The sequence below is a fragment of the Glycine max genome, chromosome 9 (genome assembly GCF_000004515.6).
Source record: "Glycine max cultivar Williams 82 chromosome 9, Glycine_max_v4.0, whole genome shotgun sequence".
NCBI classification, from domain to species: Eukaryota; Viridiplantae; Streptophyta; class Magnoliopsida; order Fabales; family Fabaceae; genus Glycine; species Glycine max.
Genome location: NC_038245.2, coordinates 48,498,691 through 48,524,914, shown reverse-complemented (window position 1 = coordinate 48,524,914; position 26,224 = coordinate 48,498,691). Strand labels below are relative to the sequence as shown.

The window sequence follows — 26,224 nt, the reverse complement described above, 5'->3', positions numbered from 1 at the left end:
TTATACATAGAAAGGCAATAGGAGAAAGTGAGGCTAAACACAAAATGCTTTAAAACAATCATTATAAGTGTGACATGCCCAATATTTATTTTTAAAGCAAAATATATTGTTCAATGATCACTAAAATGAATTTAATAAAATAGGCACAATTGATGAAAGCTAACAAGACAGGTACTACATTATACTACCACTTAATTTTAAAACACCCAAACTAAATTTTCTTAAGCAATCAACAACCTAAATAGAAGCATATGACATCTCACTTGCACCTCACATACAATATTCGAAGAAAAAGCTTGTAAATGGGAGGAAGAAGAAACTATTAGGGCTTGAAAAAGAAACTCTCTAGTAGGAAGGAGAATAAGCCATCACACGAAAATCCCACCCCAATTCTCATATTTAATAATCTCAATTTGAAACATTACACAAGAAAAATATTAAAACATAAATTTACATGCCATACACACATCACTGTCACTTGCCATTGTCATCGTACATAAGTGTCATATTGTTACGTAAAGTGCAAGTGAGTGAGAAATATATATGTAATCTTATTTTGTTAAAATTTAGCCCATAAATTGACAAAAGCATCTAATTGTGACAAAAAAGAAAAAAATTTGGCAGTCTATTAAAATTGCATAATCTTAATATTTTAGAAATAAGGAATATAACGAAATAAATGAAAAACATTAATTATTAAAACCAACTCAATGTTTTTATTATAATATGATAAGAACAAAAATAATGTAAGATTGTTTATATTTTGTCTAACATACAACATCAGATACTTTGAAAGTAAAGACAATTAGGCCGAATTAGTACATTATGTGGACTTTTCATTTTGGATTTTCCAATGTCATAAAAACTCATAAAAAGTGTTAACTTCCATTTTAAAAAATAATTATCAAAGTAATAGGCTAATTTGTCCCAATCAATTCCTCTTATTTTCATTGTTTTCCATTTTCACCCAATATTATGATCACGTCACAGTAACCATTCTTCCAAGTGAATCCACCGTGAACCAATTTCTCTTTTTTTTCTGCTGTGGAAACCATAACTTCAGAAATTGCGGTGAATTTCGTAGCAGCGAGACAGAGTGGCGGGTAAATCAACAACAACACTGCCACTGCGACGATTTTTTTTTTTTTTTGATGTTTTCACCCAATCTCATTGCCAACAATGCAAGTAAGCAACGTGCTTTGAGATTGACGCAACATCTTCATCATTCTCTTCTGTTATGTTTCCCATAATAATTCTGCTCTCAGATCTGACTCACTCGCTGACCGCAACAACAGGTAATTTAATTGATCTGATTCAGTTCCGGTTTCTTTTTGCTTCGCCCCAGAAGCTGATTGTTAGAATTTCTGAGGATGTTGGGCTCTTTGAATGATGGGTGGTTCTCAAGTTTTGATTTTGATGGCTTCTGTTACGTGGGGTTTTTGACTCTGTTTTTGTTGTTTTTATACTTTGTGATGTCATGTGGTTTGTTAAAGCTGTGTTTGTTTGGGTTTGAAATTTGTTGGGGAAGTTGGAATTCGAAATTGATTTGCTCCTATTGTCATGCATGCTAATTGTGAGTTTTTATTGTTAAATTTTGATTTTTCTTGATTTTGATGTGAGGAAGGTTGAGATTTATTGAAGGATTGGATATGCTTGTACTGTAGTGCACGTCAAATTTATTAGCTTTTTATGTGGGGGTGTTGGATTTAGCATTTATAATGCGGGGGTGGTAGCTGACTACCCTCATTTCTGTATGTCAGCAACTCAACATATGAAAACCTCAGTTTAACTGTCCAAAATTGATAACAATTAGGAGTTTCTGGTTGGATAGTAGTATTAATGATATAATTTTTATGATTTCTGTTAATCATTATAATATTAAGGACCTTAGAGCCCATGCTTTATACACAAAAGTTAAGCTTACCACCTTTGCAAGTTGTGACAGACAATGGTCACTGCTATGTTTTTGAACATAATTTAGCAATAGAAGCTAATGCACAGTAAATTTTTATATGATTATGATATAAATGGAGATTTCGTGCCTGCCATGTGTTAATGTGTGCCAGGATTTACAGTGGAGTAGGTTTATCTTGTCAATGACATGCATAGGTGCTAATGGTCCATAAGCAAGAAGTTATTGAACTTTTGAAGAAAATATAAAGCAATTTTGACTGAAATCTGAAAACAATATAGATGAAGAACTTTAGCAATGATTATTCATTATCAAATTCTATAGAGCTTTGAGTTCTGGATGCATGTGGTGGACTGTGGTGTGAAATCCACTAGTATTGTGGAAGATTATAAGTTCTAGCCCATGTTTTTTCCTATTTTATTTGCTTAATATCCTCTGTGGGAGCCTTGGTGCCGTTGGAGTTGTCATCATGTGACATGAAGGTCGCAGGTTTGACTTGTGGCAAGACCTTTATTCCTGATGAAAAAAAGGACCCATGCAGTGGGTCTGACCCTTCCTTAGAACCCAGTAACGGTGGGAGCTTTATAGCACTAAGCTGTGCTTCAATAATGTCCTTTACAATTTCATAGAAAAAAGGAAAAAAATATTTCTTTAGTTACCCCTTCAATTGTCCCAAAAGATGTTGTGCTTTTCTTTTATTCTTACACTCATTTTGATTAATTTTTTTCATTTTGTTCTGCAGAATCACACTGATAGGTCCTATAATACAATAGCACTGATACAATGAAGAATATAATTGCACCTGTGCAAAGTGCTATGCCATCTCCAACTTTTCTGTGGAGGTTCAAGGTTTGTATATCTTACACAATTTGCATAAGTTTGGTTATAGATACCACTCCCTTCAGGGGGATTTCCTTTTCTAATTTTAGAGGGACTGGAAGGTCTTTTGAGCTGGAAATTTTTTTTTAATGCTTCTTAGGTTTAAAAGAGCTGACAAAGTGTTATATTGATACTGTTCAGTGTTCACATAAGCACTCAAGAAAATTAAATTAAAATAAGAACAAAGTGGAAAAAAGAAACAAAACACCTCCCTTTATAATAGCTGTAGTAATGACATTGCTAGCAAGCTTCTTTATATTTATTATTTTATTTGGTCTTTGTTCATATTATACCTGCTTGGATCCTTCAAAGTTCTGCCATATATGCTTTCTCATCCTCATTTTGCAATCTATTTATTATGCTTGTGCTTTTATATATATATATGCACAGCTTTCATTATAATTTCTGATTGTGGAAACTTTGCTGCAGTAAGTTTTGTCAGTAAGCTTGTATCTTATTTCAATGGTTGTGTTATTCTAATGTTCCTCAATAATGTTAGATGAATTCAATTTAAAAAATATATAAAGAAATTCTCTTGTGCAGACTGAAATTTTATATTTGTGGAAGTGGAAGTCTCTGTCAATTTAATTGTATTCCCATCATAATCCAATATCTTTCTTTAATTTCTCTGTTTTTTTTCCTCAGACTGTATATGAGCCTCTTCTATATATGTATATTGTTTTTTTCCAGGTGACACTCTTTCTGATATGGGGCTTTACTTGCTGCAAGGTCAGAACCTGTCGTTTCACTTTCATAATATATTTAATTGTTCATGGTTGCCAATGAGAATCTCTTGAGAAGACCTCTTATAATTTCCTTACTTACCTATTCCACACCTAATATTTGCTTTTTCCTGATCTTACATCAGATTGGTTGGGATTCTGTCATGAGAATGGATGCAAATCTGCGAGATCTGTTTTTATATGAAGTGTTTTTGTATTACAATCCTCTTCTTCTTGTGGTGAGTTGGGGTTTAATTCTTCTTATATTGTACATTGAGCACAATTTTTATGGAACTTTACTTGATGGTTTTTGTTACATTACTGTTATACAGACTATGATGGTTTGGCTTTGGGGAGTAAATTTGTGGGTATTTCTGCAATCCACTGTAAGCTATGCCAAGGTTTTTGATCTTGATCAAAACCACCTTACTCACAAAGAGATATGGAAGGTAGTCAGGTTCTTTGCTTTGCCTTCATTTTGGAGAAAACATTATTCAATGCAAAGTGGAAAGCTGTTTGATTTTTATTTTCTTGATTCTTGATTTTGAAAATCAATATTTCAACCATAGATTTTGAAAACATGTCAATCTATGTTTTTGCATTAACTTTAAATTTTTGTTACAGTAAAGGATTTGGAAGATGTGTCAATAGCATGGATTGATGCTGCTGCTACTGTATAGACCCATTATGCATGCTTATATTAACTTCAACTCTTATGTTATTTTCAGTGTAGCACTTGGATGACAATCATTGTCCCTACTAGCATGACTGCTTACCTCTATCTCTATTCTCATGGGGAAGTATCTTTGGCTGCATCTCAACCAGTTTAGTATCTGCTCTGTTTTTTCCTTGTAGCTTTCTCTCCTCTCCTCCCGTTGAATGTAACTGCTTTGAGTATGATATTTATTGGCTTGCTTTGATATACATTGTTTTTCATTTTATTAAATTAAACATACATGGATTTTTCATTTTTTGTGTTGGTGTTGAGGGGCCTTTGGTTATGATTTCATGTGGAAGCTGATATCTTTTTTTTTTTTTTTAAAGAAGTCTAGAAGTGGCTCTTCCTATATGCCAGGAAACAGATTGCTTCCTGTGATCCTTTTTTATGAGGATCATTTTTGTCTACAATTTGTGCTGATTATCTGACGTATGTTTGATATTTCAGGTGCTTCTCTACATTCTTGTTGCAGTAATTTTGATCTTTCCCTTTGATATTTTCTATTTGTCTTCTCGTTACTTCTTTTTGAGGACATTATTTCGGATAGCTTTCCCTTTTCAGGTAAGATTCTTGATTCTCATGCCTGATATGAAATTTTGAGTGTTGATTTGCATTGGTTCCTTTTATAAAGCACCTAAAACATCCAACAGTTTGTGTTTTTAGTTTATTGCTGTGAATTTACAAATCTGATAGCTACTAGTTTGATATAGCGGTTTTGATGTTTTTGGTTGTTAATTTTAATAGTTTCTATAAGTTAGGTGATTTTCTCATGCATGAAATTTATAAAGCGCTTAATTTTGTCTTACAAATAATGGTTCTTTTCTTTGTACAGCCAATTACATTTCCCGACTTTTTCTTGGCTGATATTTTAACCTCCATGGCAAAGGTACAGCACATAGCCTAATATAGCATATTTCTTGGTGCAATCTTCTATTTTCATGATAAACATCAATTCCTGAATGCTTAGCAATTTGTATATCTCAATTACCACCATACCAATTTGATCATTTACTGGAAAAATAAGCATTGTTGCTGTGATCTTTACGATGTTTTTTAATGTTAATAATCAATTCCCTTTTCTAGTTGTGGCTCCTAATTGTGCATTGCATACAGGTGTTTTCAGATTTGGAACGTTCAGTTTGCAGAATGGTAAACAGACAGGTATGGTTTACAAAATTTTCTTTTTCTTTATATTGTGTGTAACTTGTCAATCTCTATTTTGGTTCATCTGTATTTTAGAGTTTAATCTGTCTTCTGAGTTGAAATAATAACCTTATTATAATTTTGTGACATTTATACATACAGAATAAGCATATGAAAGTTTCTATACTCATGTATATGACTTATTAAATCTTTTTTATTCAACTAAAAACTTCACACCTACTTTGCATGTGCACTTTTCTTTTATCATTGATCTTACTTTATGTAATCTTCTGAGTTGCATTTAGATCTTTTTGATACAATTGGTACCAAGCTTAGCTTTTTTTTTTTTTATCAGCAAATGTTAGTTGTTAGTTTGTAAGTTTATGTTAGCGGGGGGATTTGAACCCATGACCTCTCCCCCCTTTCCTTCTCCCTTCACCACCAAGCCAACCTTATATCTCCTGGTACCAAGCTTTAGTGATATGTGGTAGATTCATCAAAACTAATTGTTCCATTCTGTCTTGCTGGTGCAAATTTACATGTTTCCTTTTATATTTTTGTATAGGGACTTTGAGTACAATATTTTTATTTTTCATAATATGCAGGTCGCGACAATTGCTTGGCTTGAAGCTGATTCAGTTTGTGGTAGTCACTCAGTTGCAATACCAATAGCCCTTGTTCTTCCTTATATATGGCGTTTATTCCAATGTCTTCGCCAGTACAGAGATACCAAAGAAAAAAATTGTCTCTTCAATGGTAATTTCTCTTGGTAACTTTATCCTTTGCTCTCCTGAAAGTGTAAGATGTCCGGGTTGAGTGGTTGTCTTGAAATTGAAAATGCTCGTCATCTTCTAAGGCACTGAAATCAATCTTTGTCTTGCTTATTTCAAAATAATGGCTGTGATGATTGCATTTGCTTGATATCCTAGTGTTCTAACACCATTTGCATTTGTTTCCAGCTTTAAAATATTCAACTGCAGTCCCAGTAATTTTTCTTTCTGCCCTCAAGTACCATGTCCTCCATGAGAAATGGACAACTCTTTATCGGCCACTGTGGCTTCTCTCAAGTGTCATTAATTCCCTATATTCGTTTTACTGGGATATAACCAGAGATTGGGATTTAAGGTACCAAATCTATCATCTTTCCCTTTCATATTGATAATATCAGACCTCACAATTTCCATAGATACAAGTATTACATCTACAAAAATTTAAATTTTAAATTTTACGAAGAAAAAAAATATATTAAAGAAAGTTTGATCAAGCTTTGATTCCTCCCTGAGAGAGGTGCCTATGTTTAGTGCTCAACTGTACCTCAAACACGTTTGCCTGTGAAGGATGATATATACAGGAAATAAAAAAAAATTGCCCTGGGTGTCTAGATGTTAGTTTTATGCTGCACCTACTTTTTATGAGTTATGACAAGTAATCACCCTGATTTTACTTTATATCTATTTTTATTTTAATCTGTTTTCCTTTCTCTTACAGTGGCTTTTCCCGCATATTCAAGTTCAACAAATCAAATCCAATCTCCAACCTGTTATACGGTCGACAATGGGTAAGAAGCTGAAGCATCTTAGTATGAAGATGTAACACATGTTCATTTGATTTGAAAAATCTAATTCCTGAGCTGCAGGTATACTTTTGGGTGATTGGAAGCAACTTTGTTCTGCGCTGCTCTTGGACATACAAATTATCTGCCCATCTCCGCCATAACTACCTGACAGTGTTTACTATCACTCTTTTGGAGATGTTTCGACGCTTCCAGTGGGTATTTTTTAGAGTTGAAAATGAGTGGAATAAGATCACGCGGTCTGGTGTTCAACTCACAGAAATTCCAAGAGAGGAGGAGAAATTGCTAGGTTCCAACATTCACGATGTATAGAGAATCTCAAGCCAACCAAATTTTGCCAATATCTTCGTATCAGCAACAGGTCTAATTCAATTTTTAAGCTAATATTAGTTCTAATCCCAAAAGCATTTTTCTTCACGTGTTCCTGGCCAACCAACATGAGGGAGTTTTCTTGCACATGCATGGATGGATGTCTGAGACTTAGAGATAGTTGATTCCGTTGCTGAAGCTGCCTCGGCTCAGTCATTCCTTTCTTAAGTTGTATCTTCATGCACTATATGCTTTATTCTGGAATGGGAAGGGGTTCTGTCAGTCTCAGCAGTTCAATGAAAATGAGGAAGCAAGCCTACAATTGCACGCACATGTTCACTTATACATGAAGAGCTGCAAGAACTAGAACTTAAGAACAATGGTGGCCATAATGGATGTTGCATTCTTCTTCTTTTTTGTCTCCCTTTTTGTTTGTGATTCTTTAGATTAGCATTTGTAACAAGAGAATGGACACAAAGGGTTTGTTTGCTTGCTACACAAAGAGTCAAATCGGGATACACTTCTAATAAAAGGAAAAAAGGTTGAATCAGTTACTTATAGATGCCATAAGTTTGATGTGTAGATTGTACTAGGCTCAGGAAAGAAATGCCAATCTCTAAAGGGGTCTTATGGAAACAGAAATAACTAGAGTAATTAATATTATCTCTTTTTTTATTTATAAAACTCAAATACTTAATTTATCAAGATTAAAAAAAGTAATTTAGTTGATGATAATAATTTTGTATTAAATTTATATATTTTTTTAAAAATATCATTATCATTAATGTTTTTCTTTCTTTTAAATGCATGTTAATATAATTTCTTTTTTATTTAATTAGGGGTATTTTTAGTTTAAAAATAATAATGCATTAGACAATGTGGATTGAGTCTTGTATAAATAAATAAGTTTAACAATTTGGATCTCATAAATAATAACAAAGTTAATAATAAAACTGTCAAAATAAATAAACATGAAAAAAGTGAATATCATTACCCAAAGGAAAAATGATATTGGAGTTTAATAGAATAATATGCAACGAAAAACTATCAGTTTTTTTTTTCTCTCCAAGGCAATAATGAATTCCATTCTTCATTCTCCCCAAAGAGGACATGAATCAATTTTTGCTTTTGTTTTTCCTTGCATTGTGTTTGGTATGGTAGAATGAAAAGGAATGAAGAGAGATGAAAAAGAGTTGAAAAAGATGAAAATGTTGTTTGGTTTATATAAAAGAGAGTTTAAAAGAGATGAAATATTTGAATTAAAGAATTAAAGTTGTTATGTAAGTAAGAAAAGGAAAAAAAAGAAAAATTAAGCATTAATGTATTCTTGTTTTATCCTAGGTAAACAAAAAAAATTATATCATTTTTTTCTACAAAACTTTTTTTCTTTACATGAATAGGTATATAATCATCGATGATGCATGTGGAAAGTTTTTTTTTTATATAGATATTTTTAAATAGAAGGCATATAATCGATTGCAAAAGACATAATTGATTATGTGCCCTTGTAAAAATCACTTATTTTGTTTAACAGGGCATATTAGGGTGAGTTTGTTTAAGATTAAAAAAAGTACTTATAAAAAAGTAATTTATTTTAAAGTGATTTTTATATAAGTAGAAATTGTTTCATGTTTGGTTATAATTATAAAAAGCGTCTTTTTTAATTAAAAGTGATTTTTAACTTGTTTGTGTGTGACAATTGTATAAGTGATTTTTTTTCACCACAAATTTACATAAAAGACCTTATAAGCATCCAATACATTGTACGTCCAAAAGAATAGAAAATTCGATTCAATTTGATGGGATAATCTTTCACCCAATACATTTCTTTGGAAATAAAAGCATGCTTAGCTAATCCGCTATTATGTTCCCAGCTCTTTTGGTAAAATTTACTTGACTATTTGCAAAAAATTGGCATTGAGATTTGCTATCTTTGAGCAAGCATTTGAAGTATATACGTGCAACACTCCCAACTACTTGTTTCCGTTCATTGAACACTAGCAAATTATTAGTTCCAAAAATGACATACTGGAAGCAATCTAGATTGTCACTCTCTTCTGCTTCTGCAACATTCACACAAAATGTCAGAGCAATGAATTCACATTTACAATTCAATTTAGCTAACAAATAAACAGAAAGCTTACAAAGAAGTCATCCTCATCTTTGCTTTGAGTCTTTAATGATACTTCATTAAGAGCAAAAACACTATTAGATCAAATTAGCACAACAAAAGATACATATGATTGTCTCAACGTAGGGGGCTGGATGGGGTGTTCTACAATTTATATCAGCCACCCATCCCTTTTTGTTTTCAATTCCAATTTTAGTCACAAAATCTTGATTTTTTATTTGTACTTGAGAAGCAAAATGAAATTTTTTAAAAATCAGTAGTTAGGAATGAAGCACGAGGTGTGCCTTACCCCAAACCACCTAAGAGCACAAAGGGAAGCACAAACTAACAACAATTTGATTAAAATCCACACAGCAACGTCTCACAGAGCAATTCAATTAAGCAAGAAACAACAAACGTCTCACAATCTCCAATACTTTTCTTCTAACTAAAAACCCAAACAGTCTCCAATTAAAGCCTTGCACATAAACCCAAAGACCTATAATCATACAATTGAAATTGAAAGGACAGGAGAAATTACCATCACTTGATACAACATAAACCTCCCCTGAAGAACAAAATGAGGGCTTTCAATGCTCTGCGACAACGAGGACGAGGATGAATTTGAAATCAAATTTTCTCAGCGTCGCCGCAGCCAGAGGCAGTCGCAGGAGGGCGAGGATGAGGATGAGCACCATACACATCTGTAAACTAAAGCTTCGCCTCTTAAAAGGAGGGGTTGTCCCATCCAAAATTTTCAGTAATCCACCTCTGTGTTTTTCCAACTAGCTTATCAAAATAAACTGTTTTTACCTTATTTTCAGCTTCTCCCTTTTTAAATAACTTTATACAAACATCTAAAATTTTATAATATAAGTTTTTCTATAAAAAAACTTAACCAAACTCACCCATAATCCATTATGCTAATTACATAATCGATTATTTGTCCCAACCCAAGAACAACTTTTTCACGAGAGTCCTGAGGGAATGGAAGGATGGACTGTTTTGGAATGATAAATATTCACTGGTTTTCTTTGCATTTCATGTGGCTTTCACCTAGTGTTGTCAGACTCATCAATCATCAATTGGGTTGGGTAGAAGTTATTAAGTCACCATTAACTCGCATGACTCAATTTATATTAATTTTTATCTTTATAATATTTTGAATAATTTTTTTCATTATTCAAATTATTATTTAAAATATTTTAAAAATAAAAAACAAAACAAATATAATTTTAAAAATTAAAAACAAAAACAATTTTTCAAGCATAAAAGATAACAAAGTGTTGAATTATAAGAACCAAAAATATATTTAAATCTTATTTATCTTAACTTTGCATATTATAATAGATTTTAACTAATTGTAAAAATTTTGTTAAAAAATGCATTGCTGTTACTCCTTTTAACATTAAATTAAACTTAGAGAAATACTAGGAATATATTTTTTCCAACATATTTTATTTAGGTTAAACTAATTTTTTGGTCTTCATAGTTTTATCAAATTTTCAATTAGGTTCTCATTTTTTTTTCTCTTTTAATTGAGTTGTACCTTTTTTTTTTCTTCAATCAAGTCCTCCCTCTAATAGCCTTCATGAAAAATTAATTGTAAACATCTAATTAAAAATACAAATAATAGATTTTACAAAGCCAAAATTGTGAGTGTTTTTGTAAAATTTTATTCTTTTACATAACCAAACAATTATCAGAAATTCATAAAAGAATACATTTGTTGAATTAAATCAACATACAAATATTGAAATTTTAGATTAATTTCTTAGATTTGACTCAATTGTGATTATAACAGATTTCAAAAACATCAATAAAAAATTAATAAAAACAGGAGACGAGTAGAATAATTAAACCTTTTTATTTATCCCATCCTCCGGAAGATGTTTTACTGGATATGATAGTATGTTCTGTTATGTTTCAATCACTTCCACGCAACACTCACAAACTCTATGAGTCCCATATCTCCTTCTCCACCATAATGCTGAACCCCACCACCCTTTTCCCCTCCCTTCCTTTTCTCCTCCTCTTCACCCGCTTCTACTCCCACTCCCCGCGCAAACCCCTCCCCAAACCCCTCAGCTTCGACGACGCCGTTTCCTCCTTCCACAGCATGCTCCACCTCCACCCTCCACCCTCCATCGTTTCCCTCAACAAGCTTCTCTCATCAATCATGAAGACAAAGCACTTCTCCACCGTGGTTTCCCTCTGTTCCCACTTAGACTCAAAGGGCACCCCTAAACCCTCCCTCGTCACTCTCAGCATCTTCATCAACTCCTTCACCCACTTGGGCCAAATGGGCCTCGCCTTCTCCGTCATGGGGAAAATCATCAAAAGGGGTTTTGGGGTTGACCCTTTTACCCTCACCACCCTCATGAATGGTTTGTGCCTCAAAGGTCGAACTTTTGAGGCACTCAACTTGTATGACCATGCTGTCTCCAAAGGGTTCTCCTTTGACGAGGTTTGCTATGGCACTTTAAATCAATGGGTTGTGCAAAATGGGCAAAACAAGGGATGCTATTGAGTTGTTGAGGAAAATGGAGAAGGGTGGAGCTAGGCCTAATTTGATCATGTACAATATGGTTGTTGATGGCTTGTGTAAAGAGGGACTTGTGTGTGAGGCCTGTGGTTTGTGTTCTGAGATGGTTGGCAAAGGAATTTGTCTCGATGTTTTCACTTACAATTCTTTGATTCATGGTTTTTGTAAGGTTGGTCGGTTTCAGGGAGCGGTTAGGTTGTTGAATGAGATGGTGATAAAAGAGGATGTTCGTCCGGATGTTTATACCTTTAATATATTGGTTGATGCGATGTGTAAGTTGGGGATGGTGGCGGAGGCGAGGAATGTGTTTGGTTTGATGATTAAGAGAGGGTTGGAGCCTGATGTTGTTAGTTACAATGCTTTGATGAATGGTTGGTGTTTGAGGGGTTGTGTGAGTGAAGCCAAAGAGGTGTTGGATAGAATGGTTGAAAGAGGGAAATCACCGAATGTTATTAGCTATAGTACATTGATTAATGGGTATTGTTAGGTTAAGATGGTGGATGAGGCCATGAGGCTGTTGACAGAAATGCATCAGAGGAATTTGGTTCCGGATACTGTCACTTATAATTGTCTTCTTGATGGTTTGTCAAAATCAGGGAGAGTTTTGTATGAGTGGGACCTGGTTGAGGCGATGCGTGCGAGTGGTCAAGCGCCGAATTTGATAACTTACAATGTGTTGTTAGATGATTATCTCAAATGTGAGTGCCTTGACAAGGCACTTGTGTTATTTCAGCACATTGTTGACATGGGGATTTCTCCAAATATACGAACATATAACATACTCATAGATGGTCTTTGTAAAGGTGGAAGACTGAAGGCTGCAAAAGAGATTTTTCAACTTCTTTCTGTGAAAGGCTGTCATCCAAATATCCGGACTTATAACATTATGATCAATGGGCTCCGTAGAGAGGGGTTGTTAGATGAAGCAGATGCCTTACTTTTGGAAATGGTGGATAATGGTTTCCCTCCTAATGCTGTAACTTTTGATCCCTTGGTTCGTGCTCTACTAGAAAAATAAAAGGAATTGTTAAGACCATGGAGTTTCTTCATGAAACAGCTGCTGGGAGCTTTGACTCTGGGAAAATGATATGACAAGGTTAGATACTTTAGTGCGAACTTAAGTTGTACTTTGTTTTGTTTGGAACTATTGGTTAACAGATGCTTGTTTGGGGTGTAAAAAAATTGGAGTCCACGGTGGCCTGATTGTTCTTGAAGAAGTTTTGATTAATTTATATATCTTAAAATTTATATTGACCTTATGTTTTTGCCATTGGTTAACCATTGGAGTTTTGATTCTTGACATGGCTATTATCCTTCTTCCCCCCTGTGTGATTTTAATCTGCTTATTTGGGCTTATGTTCTGAGTTATTGATCATGAATTAGTGTTTTTGATATTTTTTTTATATTATGACGAGGAATTAACACGGTTTTCCTGCCTACCTTTTGTACCAGATTATTTTTTTCCTCTTATCTGGTTTTTATTTCTTTTACAATTTTTTTTTTGCAGTACTTTTACTACCAGAAAAAGATGAAATTGCCACATCTTGGTTGCACCATGTCTAATCAGATGAATAGCACCATGAGGAGATCTTCGCTCAATCCACTAGAGCTTATGAAAAAGCTATTTTTTATTTTAGTGGCAATGATTCTTCCAAAAATCCACTTTGGAATGATTTTATCCGATTTAAATCCTTTTGGAAAATTATACCAAGAGAAGTAAACAGAGTTTGGGTACAACGGAAGATTTGGTTCTGCTGGACTAAAATCTTCACAGAATTTTGAACCAGGCTCTGGTGGCAACATCAATTAGTAGCTAGTATTTCTCCCTCTAAGGGAATTTATATTTTATCTATTGGAATAATTTGTTCTCGTTTTCTTCTGTTCCAGACAATCAGGTTTAAATGGTATGTGTTTGCTGTCATCCCAAGATCCAAGGGTACTCTGCATATTTCCCTTGACTGCATAAATCAAGTATATATTACCACAATATCTGTGTTTTTTTTCAAGATCTGTATTTTTTTTTCTTTGGGGCATTCGCCTTTTAGTGTTTTATTTAACTGGTTCTTGGTTCATTGTGCCATGATTATGTAGTTGCTAGGCTTGGATAACTAACCATAAATACTGTGAATAACCCCATCCTAATATCCTATTCTGGAAAATAAAATCAAAATTCTTATTTTTAGTGTATCCATTGATTAAACTTGGTAAGACATTTTTTAAAAGAAATTTAATAATAAAGTTGAAGAGACTGGGAAAAACAATGTTAAACAGGCAACGGTAACATGAAATGATAGGATCATTTGGAAGTTAATTAGTGCGGTGCTTCATTTATACATTTGTTGTAATTTTCCTTTTCATGTTTTGTTTTTCCTCCCTCTCAGTTTCATGCCCGATTTGGAATTAGTTTACACAGCTTGTGCTGATCTGTTGGGCAGAAAAGAGTTCCTCTCGCTGTCTCTCAAAAGACTTGTTAATCATGATTGTTTGTATTTGGCACCTTATCTAATTTAATCTGTTGTTCTTTCCGTCTCTTTTTATATGTCAATTTAGAATATTAAGAAAATATTAATTACTTTTTTTCAATAATACCCTCAAGAAATAAATGCACTAGTAGATGCATAGCCGCAGCTTTATACTGTAATTAATCATTTTTGGAATAAGGATATAAATCAACAAACTGAACTAGTAACAATTTTCTTCTGGTTCCACATTCTAATTCTAAGAAAATTCTAATGTTTTTTTTTCCCTTTTTAGTAAATCTTTCTTCTGGGTTGCTACATATGTTGAAATTTTATATGGGTTATACTTTATTGTGAGGTTCTCTAATATGATTTTAAATCTTTCAGGAATTTGAGTTTCTGCAGCATTTTGATATCCAAGCTATTGAAACCAGGTTAATTAATTGATCGTATGAAGGCAAATGCATGTTGTTCTTGTGTAATTTACCATATGATTTGCAGTTCACTTCACTGTCCTCAAAGTTAGATGCCACATCAGGTGTTATTTCTGTTGTCAAAAACCAGATATGTTTCTGAAACACACTCAATAGAAATTATAAAGGTTTTAAGTTTACATTTGTGGATATTGCTAAATTTTAACAGGAAAGTGATGTGTTAGACAGTGCACATCCTATTTATCTTGTCTGTAGTTTGTATTTTCTCCGAGGTTTTTTTTATTCTTGCAAATAAAAAAGGGTGGAGGTAGAAAATCGGAATAAACTTGGAAATACTCAAATACATGAAATATCATGTCTGCTCCTATCTTGCCAGTAAATGTCATGCAAGATTGTTTTTGTTTGGTAAATAAATAGAATTTTGTTTTAGTTATAGGTTTGTGCTTGCCATGTTGTCTACTCATAACTTGATTTATTATAATCTTTCTTCACTCTTCAGGTAGTTAGTAACCCAAGCTTTAGAATCAAGGACCAAAAGAATGGTTGAGATATCCCAGCAAGAGGTTCATCAAGAATGGTAGAAAATTTCTGCAACACCTCTTGAGTTGGCACAAGTTTGAGCATTCTTCATAAGAGCACAGATACTAAAGTTGATTTTATTATAAAGTTATTAAGGTAGAATTTGGCCTTACTTATTTTGGATTTCACTTGTTAAAAAGAGAAGTGTATTCTACTAAAGCTCTAAAAAATATAAGGTTTTTTTAAAAGAACTTTTATATACACTTATTTTAAGAATATTTATTTTTCATTTTTTCTATTGCAAATGTCAATACTTAACACACACGACTAAATAATTAACTTAAAAGTATTTTTTAAGTTAAAAAAAATGATAAAATAAACATATGAATGTGGGTTACAGCCATGCCCAACCCATTAAAGAGGTGAGCTTTTGCTTCTTATGGACTTTGGAAATTGGGTAATGGACAACTGTTGAAAAAAATTCAAACTGAATCGAACTGATCTGCAGTAAAAAAAAAAATCAAACTATTTAGATTAAAAAATAAATGTAACTATTCTTTCGCTCAGTTTTTAAATATTGAACTATCCCTAAATTGAACGACTTAAACTAAATTGTAACTTACGAGAATTGAAAAATAAGTTTCTAAATAAGATGTTTACTGAGAACAAACATTTCAGTCAGTTAAGGAGCAGTTTGGGGCGTTGAAAAGCAGTTCGGAGCAATTCAGTTTGGTTCTCCTGAACTGTTACACAATTTAGTTCGGTTTGCCTGAACTATTATGTGATTTGGTTTGATCAAGTTATTTTTACAGTTAAGTTTAATTTTAAAGTACTTTGGTTTGATTCATCTATTTTGTTCACTCTTAATTATGGGTGTTAATTAGGGGTGAGAATAGGTTAGATCGGCCTACAAGGGCTTATGACCTGGCCTACATAGAGTCTGGTCTGAACTGGTCTATTTAATTAAAAGGTTAGACTTAGGCTTTTTTAGAAGCCTATTAAATTAAATAGACCAGATTTAGACGTATTAAAAAGCTTTGTAAGCCTGATAAACCGACCTATATATATATATATATATTATTTTTTGGGTACCAATATATACTATTATTTTTTGGATACAATTAATTTTTTTTTTGAAACTATTAGACTTTGATTACACATTGTTGTTTCATAACTTTTATTCCTATAATCAAGGACTTTAATTACAATTTAGGTGTGAGTCATGTGACATTTTATATTCTTTATTATTTTGATTGATTCTTTTTTTTTAACTTTCCTATTACCTACTCCATAAAATATTAAATATTTATTGTAAGTATAAGACTTTTAAAAAGGCTACGAGGTCATGCCACACTTTTAAAAAGGCCCGGCCGAGCTAAAATAAAAGTCTTTGATAGACTATAGGTCAGACTTCAAAGATTTATCATAGGCTAGGCTCAGGTTTCAAAGATTCATCATAGACTAGGCTTAAGTCTTTCAAAGTCTGATCTGATTTGTCATATTCTCACCGCTACCCTTAACGTAATGCATCACACTTTGTGAAAATTGCTTCTTTCAAAATTAAAATTTCGAAATACATTCAAAATATTTTCAGATATTTAATTCTAAAACATTTAAAATATTCTTCAGAAATTTTGATTTCCCAAACACCTGCAAAATTCTTTTGGAAATTTATTTCCAAAATATATCTAGAACCATTCTAGAGATTTAATTATTTCTGAAACAGTTTGTAAATCACTTTCAAAATTTTAATTGTTGAAGAAAAATTGGCTCAACCATTTTATTTAAATACGAATGATTTCAATAAATTTGTTTTTATCCTTTTAAAAAAATGCGAATAATTTTGAAATAACTAAAAAGACTGTTGTATAAGCAATCACTATGGACCTTTTAGTTAGACAATTGTTGAATGCATCCTTTTTACTGTTAAATACCCTTTCTTTTTATTTGTTAATAATTTTACTTAAATATCTTTACTTTTTTCTTTCTTTTTCCCACTCGTTCAAATAAAATACTCCTCTCTTCTTATTATTACATTTTCTTTCCACTTTTTTCTTTATTTGATTGGTTCTTTTTTTAGCAACACTCTTATTCGGGACCTGAATTGCCTGCAGCCAGGCTTCACGTATTCCATCACTGGAAGCTAAAGATTTTTTCTTCTTTTATTTTATTAATTATATAGAAATTGAGAAAAAAAAAATTAAAGACAAGATTGATGACTGCGTGAATGCAAGGAATCCAATTCCCTTATTCGGCGACTCTCTTCCTTAATTTAAGTACACAATCAAATGTGAAACTAAATATTTACTCAACATTATTAGAATAAGTAATTTCTATTTTCATTATAATTAATATTTTAGATTTGTCCTTATTCTAGATGTATGGCTATCAAAGAAAAAAAAATGGTACTCAATTTCCTCTTAGAAAATTCATCACAAAAAATATGGCCAATTTCAAGATTGTGCTGCTCCAACAACATAGCCTAGGACATGGATCAACTGGGGCCCAAATTCAAACATTAAAACAAGGCAATTTTTAAACGTATCTCTCAATTGCTAAGTGGAGGAACAGTGTCGTTAGAGAGAAGTATATAACAGTTGAAAAAAAAAAAGAGAAAATAATATTTAAGTAAAGTTATTAAAAAAATAATATATATATATATATATATATATATATATATATATATAACAATAAGGAAAATATGTTTAAGAATTGGCATTGTCTTATCTGTGGTACTTAGAAACAAAATATTGGCTTATATCTGTATCACTGTCTATTCAACTGAAACGTGAGTGGCTTGCTGATTGTGGAAGTGGCACCGCTCCACTTCAAGTCTTTGACACACAAACATTAAAACATAGTATATAATATTAGACAAACATTGGTTGGTGGGGCAACTATAAAAAGCTTAAATGCAGACTTATAAATATAATGGGATCATGTCACAATCATAAGCACCTCATATATCCTTTTTATATGTGCAAAATTAACAGATGCAAATTTGGCCACCGAATCTTTTATGTAATAATGTTCAGGGAATAAGCTTTTTCAAAAAAATAAAATGGATAGTATTTGTTTAACTTCTGTACCGCAGTGTTTATATTAAAAAATATTTATCTGATTTAAATATAATTTTAACTAAAATCATATATATGTTTAGTTCTTTATAAGGATTAAACCTCATCGTTTGTTTTAATTAAATATAGGGATTAAAGGTTAATACTTTTTTTATAGGGATTAAAATTAAAAAATTAATAATTTTAGAATCTAAAAACATATGTAAATTGAATTATTGAATTTTAAATTAATTTGAATTAAATTTATTTGGTTTGAATTAATTGATTGAAAAAAAACTACTAATTAATTAATTTTAAAAACATATTTAAGCAGATTTTAACATTTTTTTTTTAAATTCATAATGATTTCCTACTGTGCAGTTTTTTTATGCAAAGTATTTTATATCAAAATAAAATTAATTTCTAAAGTACCTAGTAGTAGTAAGTGATAATTAAGTGTTTGTCCTCATTTTCTATCAACTTAAAAACTGTTACTATGACTAATGATGTATGCTCTCAAAATTTGTCAACCAAAATTGAAAGCACTCAAATAGTGACGACCGCATTTACAAGTCCATCATTTACAGTCCAAGTTCTAATATAATATTTTTCATCAAGCATGCGTTAGAGATTTGAGTAATCATTAAGTCCTGTACGAAACTATAATTATAATTTTTTTCTATTTTATCTACATCAATTATCTTATTTTATATTTGTTTCCCCTTCTCATTCTATTGCTTTCTTTATTATACAAAAAATTATACACCAGTATTATATAAATAAAATTTCTTGTGTCAAAATACTACTAGGCTCCTAGTCACCCTCCATTATGTTTTCAAGATAATCAGCAATGCAATTTTTGTCACTCTATCCTTGTAATGATTCTCGATTAGTGATCCTTGTGGTTCCACTTGGCCCACTTTAATTAACACAAACTTGTTTAACCGAAAGTTTTGGAGAAATGGTTTATAAATAATAACTTAGTTCCTCTTTCTTCCTTTATTATCATATCAGTTTACAGTTTTCTTCTACGTTAAAATATTATACATCAATTCTTAATTTTCTCAAGTTTAATGTTAACTGAGTGATCGAGATATTATTCTATTATTATGATACCTAAGAGTATAATCCAAAAAACAAAAGATTTTTGAATAAAAATACAGTGAGTGGAGGGCAACTTAGTGGTGCTATAAATTAAGCTCGTGCCATGCTGAGGTTCAGCGAAGGGTCAGAAGATTTATTATGGAACGTATTGTAGTACTTTAATTTCCATTAATAAGAGATTGATTTCACGATTCGAATGTGACGTCTTAATCACACAATAGCTATTCTAATCTCATCCTATTCAAATACATATATACCCAATAGATAATTTAAATATGTGGTGTTAATAAACATTGGCCATACAAAAATCTAAACACTTTGTAGATACCCCGTTGGACAGTTCAAGTATTTCATTGGAAATTTGGCCAAACCTATTTTAATTCCATTGGCTTTCGAAACCCAGGATCGAAAACCACAAATCCAAAGACTAATCACTAAAGTACTAGAGAGGAAAAAAAAGAAATATCGATAAGAAAAAAGTATTAGAATAAATACTTTATACATCTATATGTAAACCATTTTTCCATTATCATTATATTCAAACACAAATATATTTTTATACATTTATATTTGTTAAATTTATAATAATTATTTTAAAAAATCATACCAATAATAATATACTCAATTGACAATATTAATTATTTACATTAAAATTAAGAAAAAAATATTAAAGAAAATTACTCATATACTTTTAGTTTCAAGAATTTTTTAATTATCACCTAGTCATAAATTATCACATATGGTTAATTTATTAATTTTTAAAATAACTATAGGTTATATCAATCATTTTTTACTATTTGACCGTATAAAAGTTTTTACCTTAACAATGGGTATGAAATAAACTCACAAGTATACTAAGAAGAAAATTTGGCTTATAAAAGGTGTTCAAGTCTCGTAGCACCACAATTTGTCTCTTTTATTCGACCTCAACTCAGTCTCCTTCACTCCATATCCATATCTTCCTCTCTCACACTCTCTAAGTGATGGCTTTCAATTCCAAAAGGGCACCGATCTCAAGTTCAAAAGCCATAGCTGATGCAGCCTCATGGTGCTGTGCATGTTTTCTTGTGTCCCTCTTATTGCTATGCATATTCAGAGACATCTCTGCCCTTCATGATGATCAAGGGAACTTGATGATGAGAAGCAGCCATGTCTTGTCCAAGCCATCATGTGATGAAATATATGTGGTTGGAGAAGGTGAGACACTTCATACAATCAGTGACAAGTGTGGTGATCCCTTTATTGTGGAAAAGAACCCTCATATCCATGACCCTGATGATGTCTTCCCAGGACTTGTTCTCAAGATTACACGCTCACAAACAACATAGCTTGAATAATTGAAAGTTAATTCCTATACATGTATGTATCTTTCTTCAATATAGAACAAGGAAAAAAAACTTCCTTATGGGCATCCTCTAAAGTTTTTAGTTTTGGTTTGCTTGTTGTATGTACTACACTTTGCCTAGCAAGAAAAAAATGTTCCTTATACACTCTTTCGGATTGTGTTGTACATCGATCTTCTAAATCAATGTGAAATTAGTATACTATAATTGTTGTGAGTTCTTTTTTATTGTCAGGAGAAGATTCTGTTTTAAACTGATAAATTGAAGCAGGGTTGGTTCTTTTTCTCAAAGTCAAAGCTAAGAAGTTAAGATTATTCCCACCAGAAAAACAGAAAGAAAGAGGAGAAGTTGACTAGTCTAAGATGTATTTTAGAGAGAAAAAAAATGTAGAATAATAATAGTTAAATAAAATGTAATAATTTATTTTACGCATATATATGCATATATTTTATTATATTTTCACTACTAGTTTCATAATTTATTATTATTTTATTCTTAAAATACATTTTTGACTTTAGAGGAGAAAATTTGAATCTACCTATATAGGTAATTTAATTAAAGCACAAGAAAATTCCATCAATTTTATTATTTTTACACTTGAAATCTCGTATTAGATTGAATGAAACCTCATGGTTCATTTTCATTAGCACGAGATCAAATTAGATATATACATTGTTTTTGATTTCTAGGGATAATAAAAAGTATATATATATATATCACCGAGATACACAAACTTGAAATTAATTTGTTTTGTTGGTAACCTAATTTTTCTTTCTGCTGTGATAAATATAAATAAATCTTTTGGATAAGAAATTTCATTATTTTTTTTAACCTAGGTTGACTTCCCCAGTCAAGTGTTTTTTTTTTCATACGCACGATTGGAGATTGAATCCCTGACTAGTACATGCATGCTTAAGGGACTATATTATATATGAATCATGTGTTGATGAAGACTCATTATTTGATATGAAGATTAGTTTGATCAATTTGTCCATTGGAGCTACACTTTAAATATTTTTGATAAAACATTTTAGGCAACTTTATTTTTTTGACACAACATTTTAGGTAACAAAATTTATTCTAGGTAACTTATAATTTATTGGACTAGTTTATCATTTTATTTGGCTAAAATAAAATATTTGGTTCCCAAAATAACTTGAAATACCAGTGTCACAGACCAACAACTCCCCAAAAGAAACTTCCAAAAGTTTTATTTTCAAGGATAAAATTCTAATAGCTATGGCCAAGGAAATTTTGAACACTCATCTATTAAAGACTTTTCCCTTAGCTAAGGATAACATGATTTTGTTTTCTCTAAAATTAAACTTCACTGTTTTACTTCCAAAGTATGGAACTAAGGAAAGATTTTTACATAGGTAAAGTGGAAGCAAAAAATTAACTTCGTAAAAATGTTTTGATATACCTTTCTAAAGCATCTTCCGAATGAAAAAAAAGTTGAATGAAAACTATTTAATTTAATATTTAAAATATAAAATATTCAATATTTTTCATATAATATTTAAGGAAATTATTAAAAGGATTATGTGAGAAAGTTTCAGGATTATCCACCCTTATATAATAAAATAAAGTTTTCTACTCTTAAGAAATAAATAGTCTCTTGTATTTTTTTTTTAGAACTTTCGATTTTGACTAAAATACATTTAAGAAATAAATAATCTTAATTTTACATTATTGTATCTCAGTTTTGGAAGCTGTGGAAGACCTGCACCCCTAATGCTTTTCTTTCTTTTTTCAGGGAGTCTTTGGAATCAATCCAAGCTTTTGAAGTTTATGCGTCTTGAAAATTTATCATATTCTAGACTTTAGTTTCTAGAATTATTGTCAGAATTAAATTTCATCATGTTATCGAAATTTAATTTCTTAAAAATTAAACAAACACATGTATAAAGATGCATAAACTTTAAAAACAGAGGGATGCTTTAAAAAAGGGGAATGCAAAAAGAAAGGCCATATTCTTTATTCTTTAACGGGTTGCCTAGTCAGGGGTAGACCCATAACTAACTGGGCCATTTAAAGTGACTTTATCATACGGCTGTTGCTTCCTGCACTCCGTATAATCTGAACGGACAAAAATACCCCTCACCCTCTTAAAAGCACCAGGCACCCCACAACCCTAGTCTCCTCTTCCTTTTTCTAATTATGGGCGGCACAAGCATCCCATTCTCTTTCTCTTCTTCCACCTCCCCCATCTATTGTCCTCTTCTTGCACCATTTGTTGGAATGTATTCCAGGCATTCCATAAAGGGAAAATTTATTTTTTTGTGTTATGGATTGCTTAATCCAAAATTATTTTTTTTTGTGTTCTAGAAAATTCTATCCTTAAGGAAAAAAAATATTTTTTATGTTATGGAAAAGCCTATCGATAAGGGTTTTGAAACATTATGTGTTAGGGAAAAGCCATCCATAAGCCAATTGAAACTAATGTTTTTTGGAACATCTATTCCAGAATATTAAAAATATATTCCGAAACATGCATTATGTAAAGGAAAACTTATATTTTGTGTTATGGATTGTATAATCCAAAATTATGTTAACACGAATATGGGAAAACCTATCCATGAGGAAAAACTTATTTTTTGTGTTATGGAAAAGCCTATCCATATGCGCTTAGAAGCATGATGTGTTATGGAAAAACGTATCCATAAGGTTTTGAAGCATGATGTGTTATGGAAAATCCTATCCATAATCCAAGTGAAACCAATCTACATTAGCCATCTACGTAAGGGATAGTATGGGATTTTTAAAATTATGGGGTGCAAGTAGTCAGGTGGTACAGAAAGTAATAGGCTTATTATACTGGCTTTAACAACTCCACCTTCGGTATATATAAAAAAAATCCACCTGGCACTTGGACCATGAACATTGAAGATGAGTTTTGTTATTCTCATAGTCATACCTGTTTTTGTTAAGTTCATACCTCAACTTTTTCTTTATTTTTTTTTTTTACATTTTTATGGAAACATGTTTCTTTTATAAATATCCCCTAATAACATTACAAAACTGCATTTTTATTATATACCTACAGACGATTATCTGAGATGCACATTAGACACCAATTGTGTATCTTGATAAATCTTGTCGATCTACACTATATAATCAAGGATATTTTTGTTAAAAATGAAATTAAAAAACGGTGTGAAGTTAGAAAACACAGATGTGAGAATAGTAAAGCTAAGATTATATATGCTAGATCTTGACAAAAAAACTCCAAAAGTAGAATTGTATTTGAATTATTGTATCTTGCACCCCCATTATTGCATTTTGCACCTCTCATTATATTTCGGAAGGCACATTCTTGTAACACCCTAGTTTTTGTAAAATAAATTAAAAAGGTTTTATTTAAAAATAGAGTTTTAGAAAAATAATTAATTTTTTGTAATTAAATAAATAAGGATAAATAGTTTTATTAGTTAAAATAATGGTTTTAAGGCAAATAAAATAAATATGTGTTTTTATAAAATAAAAAGGATGTTTTATTTATTCATTTGATAGAGGGATAAAATAGAGTTCATTTTCTTATAAAATAATAAAAATTAGAATAAATAATAGGTTTAGAGTATAGTAGCTATAAATAAAAATATATTATGTCAGTTTTTACATTTATGATATGATATGTTTTTACGCTCTTTCTTCCTCTCAAATTCGTTCTTCATTCTTCCTTTCCTGAAACCCTCTCTTTTTCTTGCATACACCTAAACATGTCTCAATAAAACTACGATCCTAGATTCATTAACCGTTGGATCCCCCTGTAATTTGGATAACACCTTTGGAACTCATTTTCGCACATTCCCACTGTTGGGATTTATAAAATAATGTTTATAAAGAGATAAATGTCCCTCGCATGGAGACAATGAAATTGAAACTCTAATATCTTCTCCTTCTCTCTAACGCTTAAAAATCCTAACAAAACAACAAGTTGATGAAATTAAGTAATGAAAGATTTATCATAAGGTGTGTGTGGGTGGGTGTGGGTGTAGGTGTGTGTGTGTGTGGGTGTGGGTGTGAGGGGGTGTGGGTGTGGGTGTGTGTGTGTGTGTGTGAATAAACATGAGGCGTAATGACATATTGTTTTGAGATTATGAAATTGTGATTGAGATTGAGTATATGTGGCAAGTTAAGCATGTGTTAATATGTGGAATACACATGAATATATGATGATGGATTGTTACATTGTGAGATGTTAAAATGGTGGGCATGAGATATGATTGTGAATAAGTGTGTGGTTAATACTTGATGTGATATTACTTGTGTTATGAGTTGTGAAATTATACAATAATCCCATTGGTGTTTAGCTTAGAAAAGTGTTTATACGCGAGGTGTTAAAAGGAAAGTGTAGGGTTCTAAGTTAGGAACCTGAGGTGTTAAATTGTAGCGCAATGTGTTAAACATGTTTGAAAACAAGTATGAGATCGTAAGTATTGTATAATTTATGAGTAGTGCCTATGTGCAAAAGTTGTTTTAGGGGTTGAACCTAAATCAGGAAGGTGAGATCCTAACGAATTCTTCGGAGTCTAGGTCTTGGGGGTAAATACACTTGGTTTGAGTGCTCCTTTAAACCTATATTGATCCCATATGATTGAAACATTCTTGCAAAATAGAATAATCCTGACAGGTCACCTTATGATTTTACTTAGTGAGAGTGACTTGACATACTCATTTTATGGTGTGTCTTGTTATGTACTCTTAAGCGTCTTGGTGTTGTTTTTAACTGACATGGTACCACATTGTATATAGGCTTGAGTCTTAGTATAATTATTGCATAACACCTGTGAATTGTTTATTATGAAATTGGTGAGTGTTGTTACGTCTTAAGTCGAGTGTATGATTCATGTGTAATGTGATTGGTGATTGAAAAATAAATTTTAAATAATAAAGTGATGAAGTGATGTGAATTGTATTAAGTTGAGCTATGTGATAAATATTTCTATAATGTATTTTGCTTATGTCTTTGTTTATTCGTATTTTATTTAAAAATGTGATAATTCACTCCCTATGTGTTGTTTGTGTTTGGATCATGTAATGATCTTGAACCTTGTGTTCGTAAGAGCAGATGACTAGGTGGATGACTTTAAAGAATCTCGTGCTAAAGGACTATGAGACACAATGCTCTGGTATGATGTGACATTGGAGCATGAGTTTTTGTTTCAATGACATGATATTTTGAACATGTCATTTTATCTTATTTTATTTCGCTGCTTAACTTGAGTTTTTTTGTAAATTTGGACGACCTTATTTTGAGTTGGAAATGTTTTTTTATAAGTTTTATTTGGTAATAATGAAGCGAATGTGTTCCTTTTAACCATATGGATTTGTTTACATGATTTGAATAAAATTGATTTAATTAAATTCCAAATTTTTATATATTTTTCTTATTTAT

At 31.6% G+C, this 26,224-nt stretch overlaps 2 protein-coding genes, 1 long non-coding RNA gene and 1 pseudogene across 3 annotated transcripts; 3 read left to right on the top strand and 1 right to left on the bottom strand.

Moving 5' to 3' along the window:
- Nucleotides 1–960: 960 nt before the first annotated feature.
- On the top strand, nucleotides 961–7,810 carry LOC100792793 (SPX and EXS domain-containing protein 1). Its single transcript, XM_003533575.5, has 13 exons — nucleotides 961–1,295; nucleotides 2,655–2,761; nucleotides 3,482–3,520; nucleotides 3,660–3,752; nucleotides 3,846–3,962; nucleotides 4,242–4,337; nucleotides 4,679–4,792; nucleotides 5,064–5,117; nucleotides 5,345–5,392; nucleotides 5,980–6,130; nucleotides 6,334–6,499; nucleotides 6,863–6,932; nucleotides 7,011–7,810. The coding sequence occupies exons 2-13, from the start codon at nucleotides 2,696–2,698 to the stop codon at nucleotides 7,257–7,259; spliced, it is 1,263 nt and encodes a 420-aa protein (XP_003533623.1). The 5' UTR covers nucleotides 961–1,295; nucleotides 2,655–2,695; the 3' UTR covers nucleotides 7,260–7,810.
- A 1,210-nt stretch (nucleotides 7,811–9,020) lies between these two features.
- On the bottom strand, nucleotides 9,021–10,437 carry LOC100792270 (uncharacterized). The gene is made up of 3 exons (XR_416145.4): nucleotides 9,908–10,437; nucleotides 9,401–9,441; nucleotides 9,021–9,319 (listed from the first exon to the last, which is right to left on the bottom strand). It is a non-coding gene; the product is annotated as an uncharacterized lncRNA (long non-coding RNA).
- An 832-nt stretch (nucleotides 10,438–11,269) lies between these two features.
- On the top strand, nucleotides 11,270–15,482 carry LOC100791749 (pentatricopeptide repeat-containing protein At1g62670, mitochondrial-like; annotated as a pseudogene).
- Nucleotides 15,483–20,381: 4,899 nt separating this feature from the next.
- Nucleotides 20,382–21,033, top strand: LOC100778431 (uncharacterized). The gene has a single exon (XM_003534538.5). The coding sequence runs from the start codon at nucleotides 20,467–20,469 to the stop codon at nucleotides 20,809–20,811; it is 345 nt and encodes a 114-aa protein (XP_003534586.1). The 5' UTR covers nucleotides 20,382–20,466; the 3' UTR covers nucleotides 20,812–21,033.
- The last annotated feature ends 5,191 nt before the right edge of the window (nucleotides 21,034–26,224 follow it).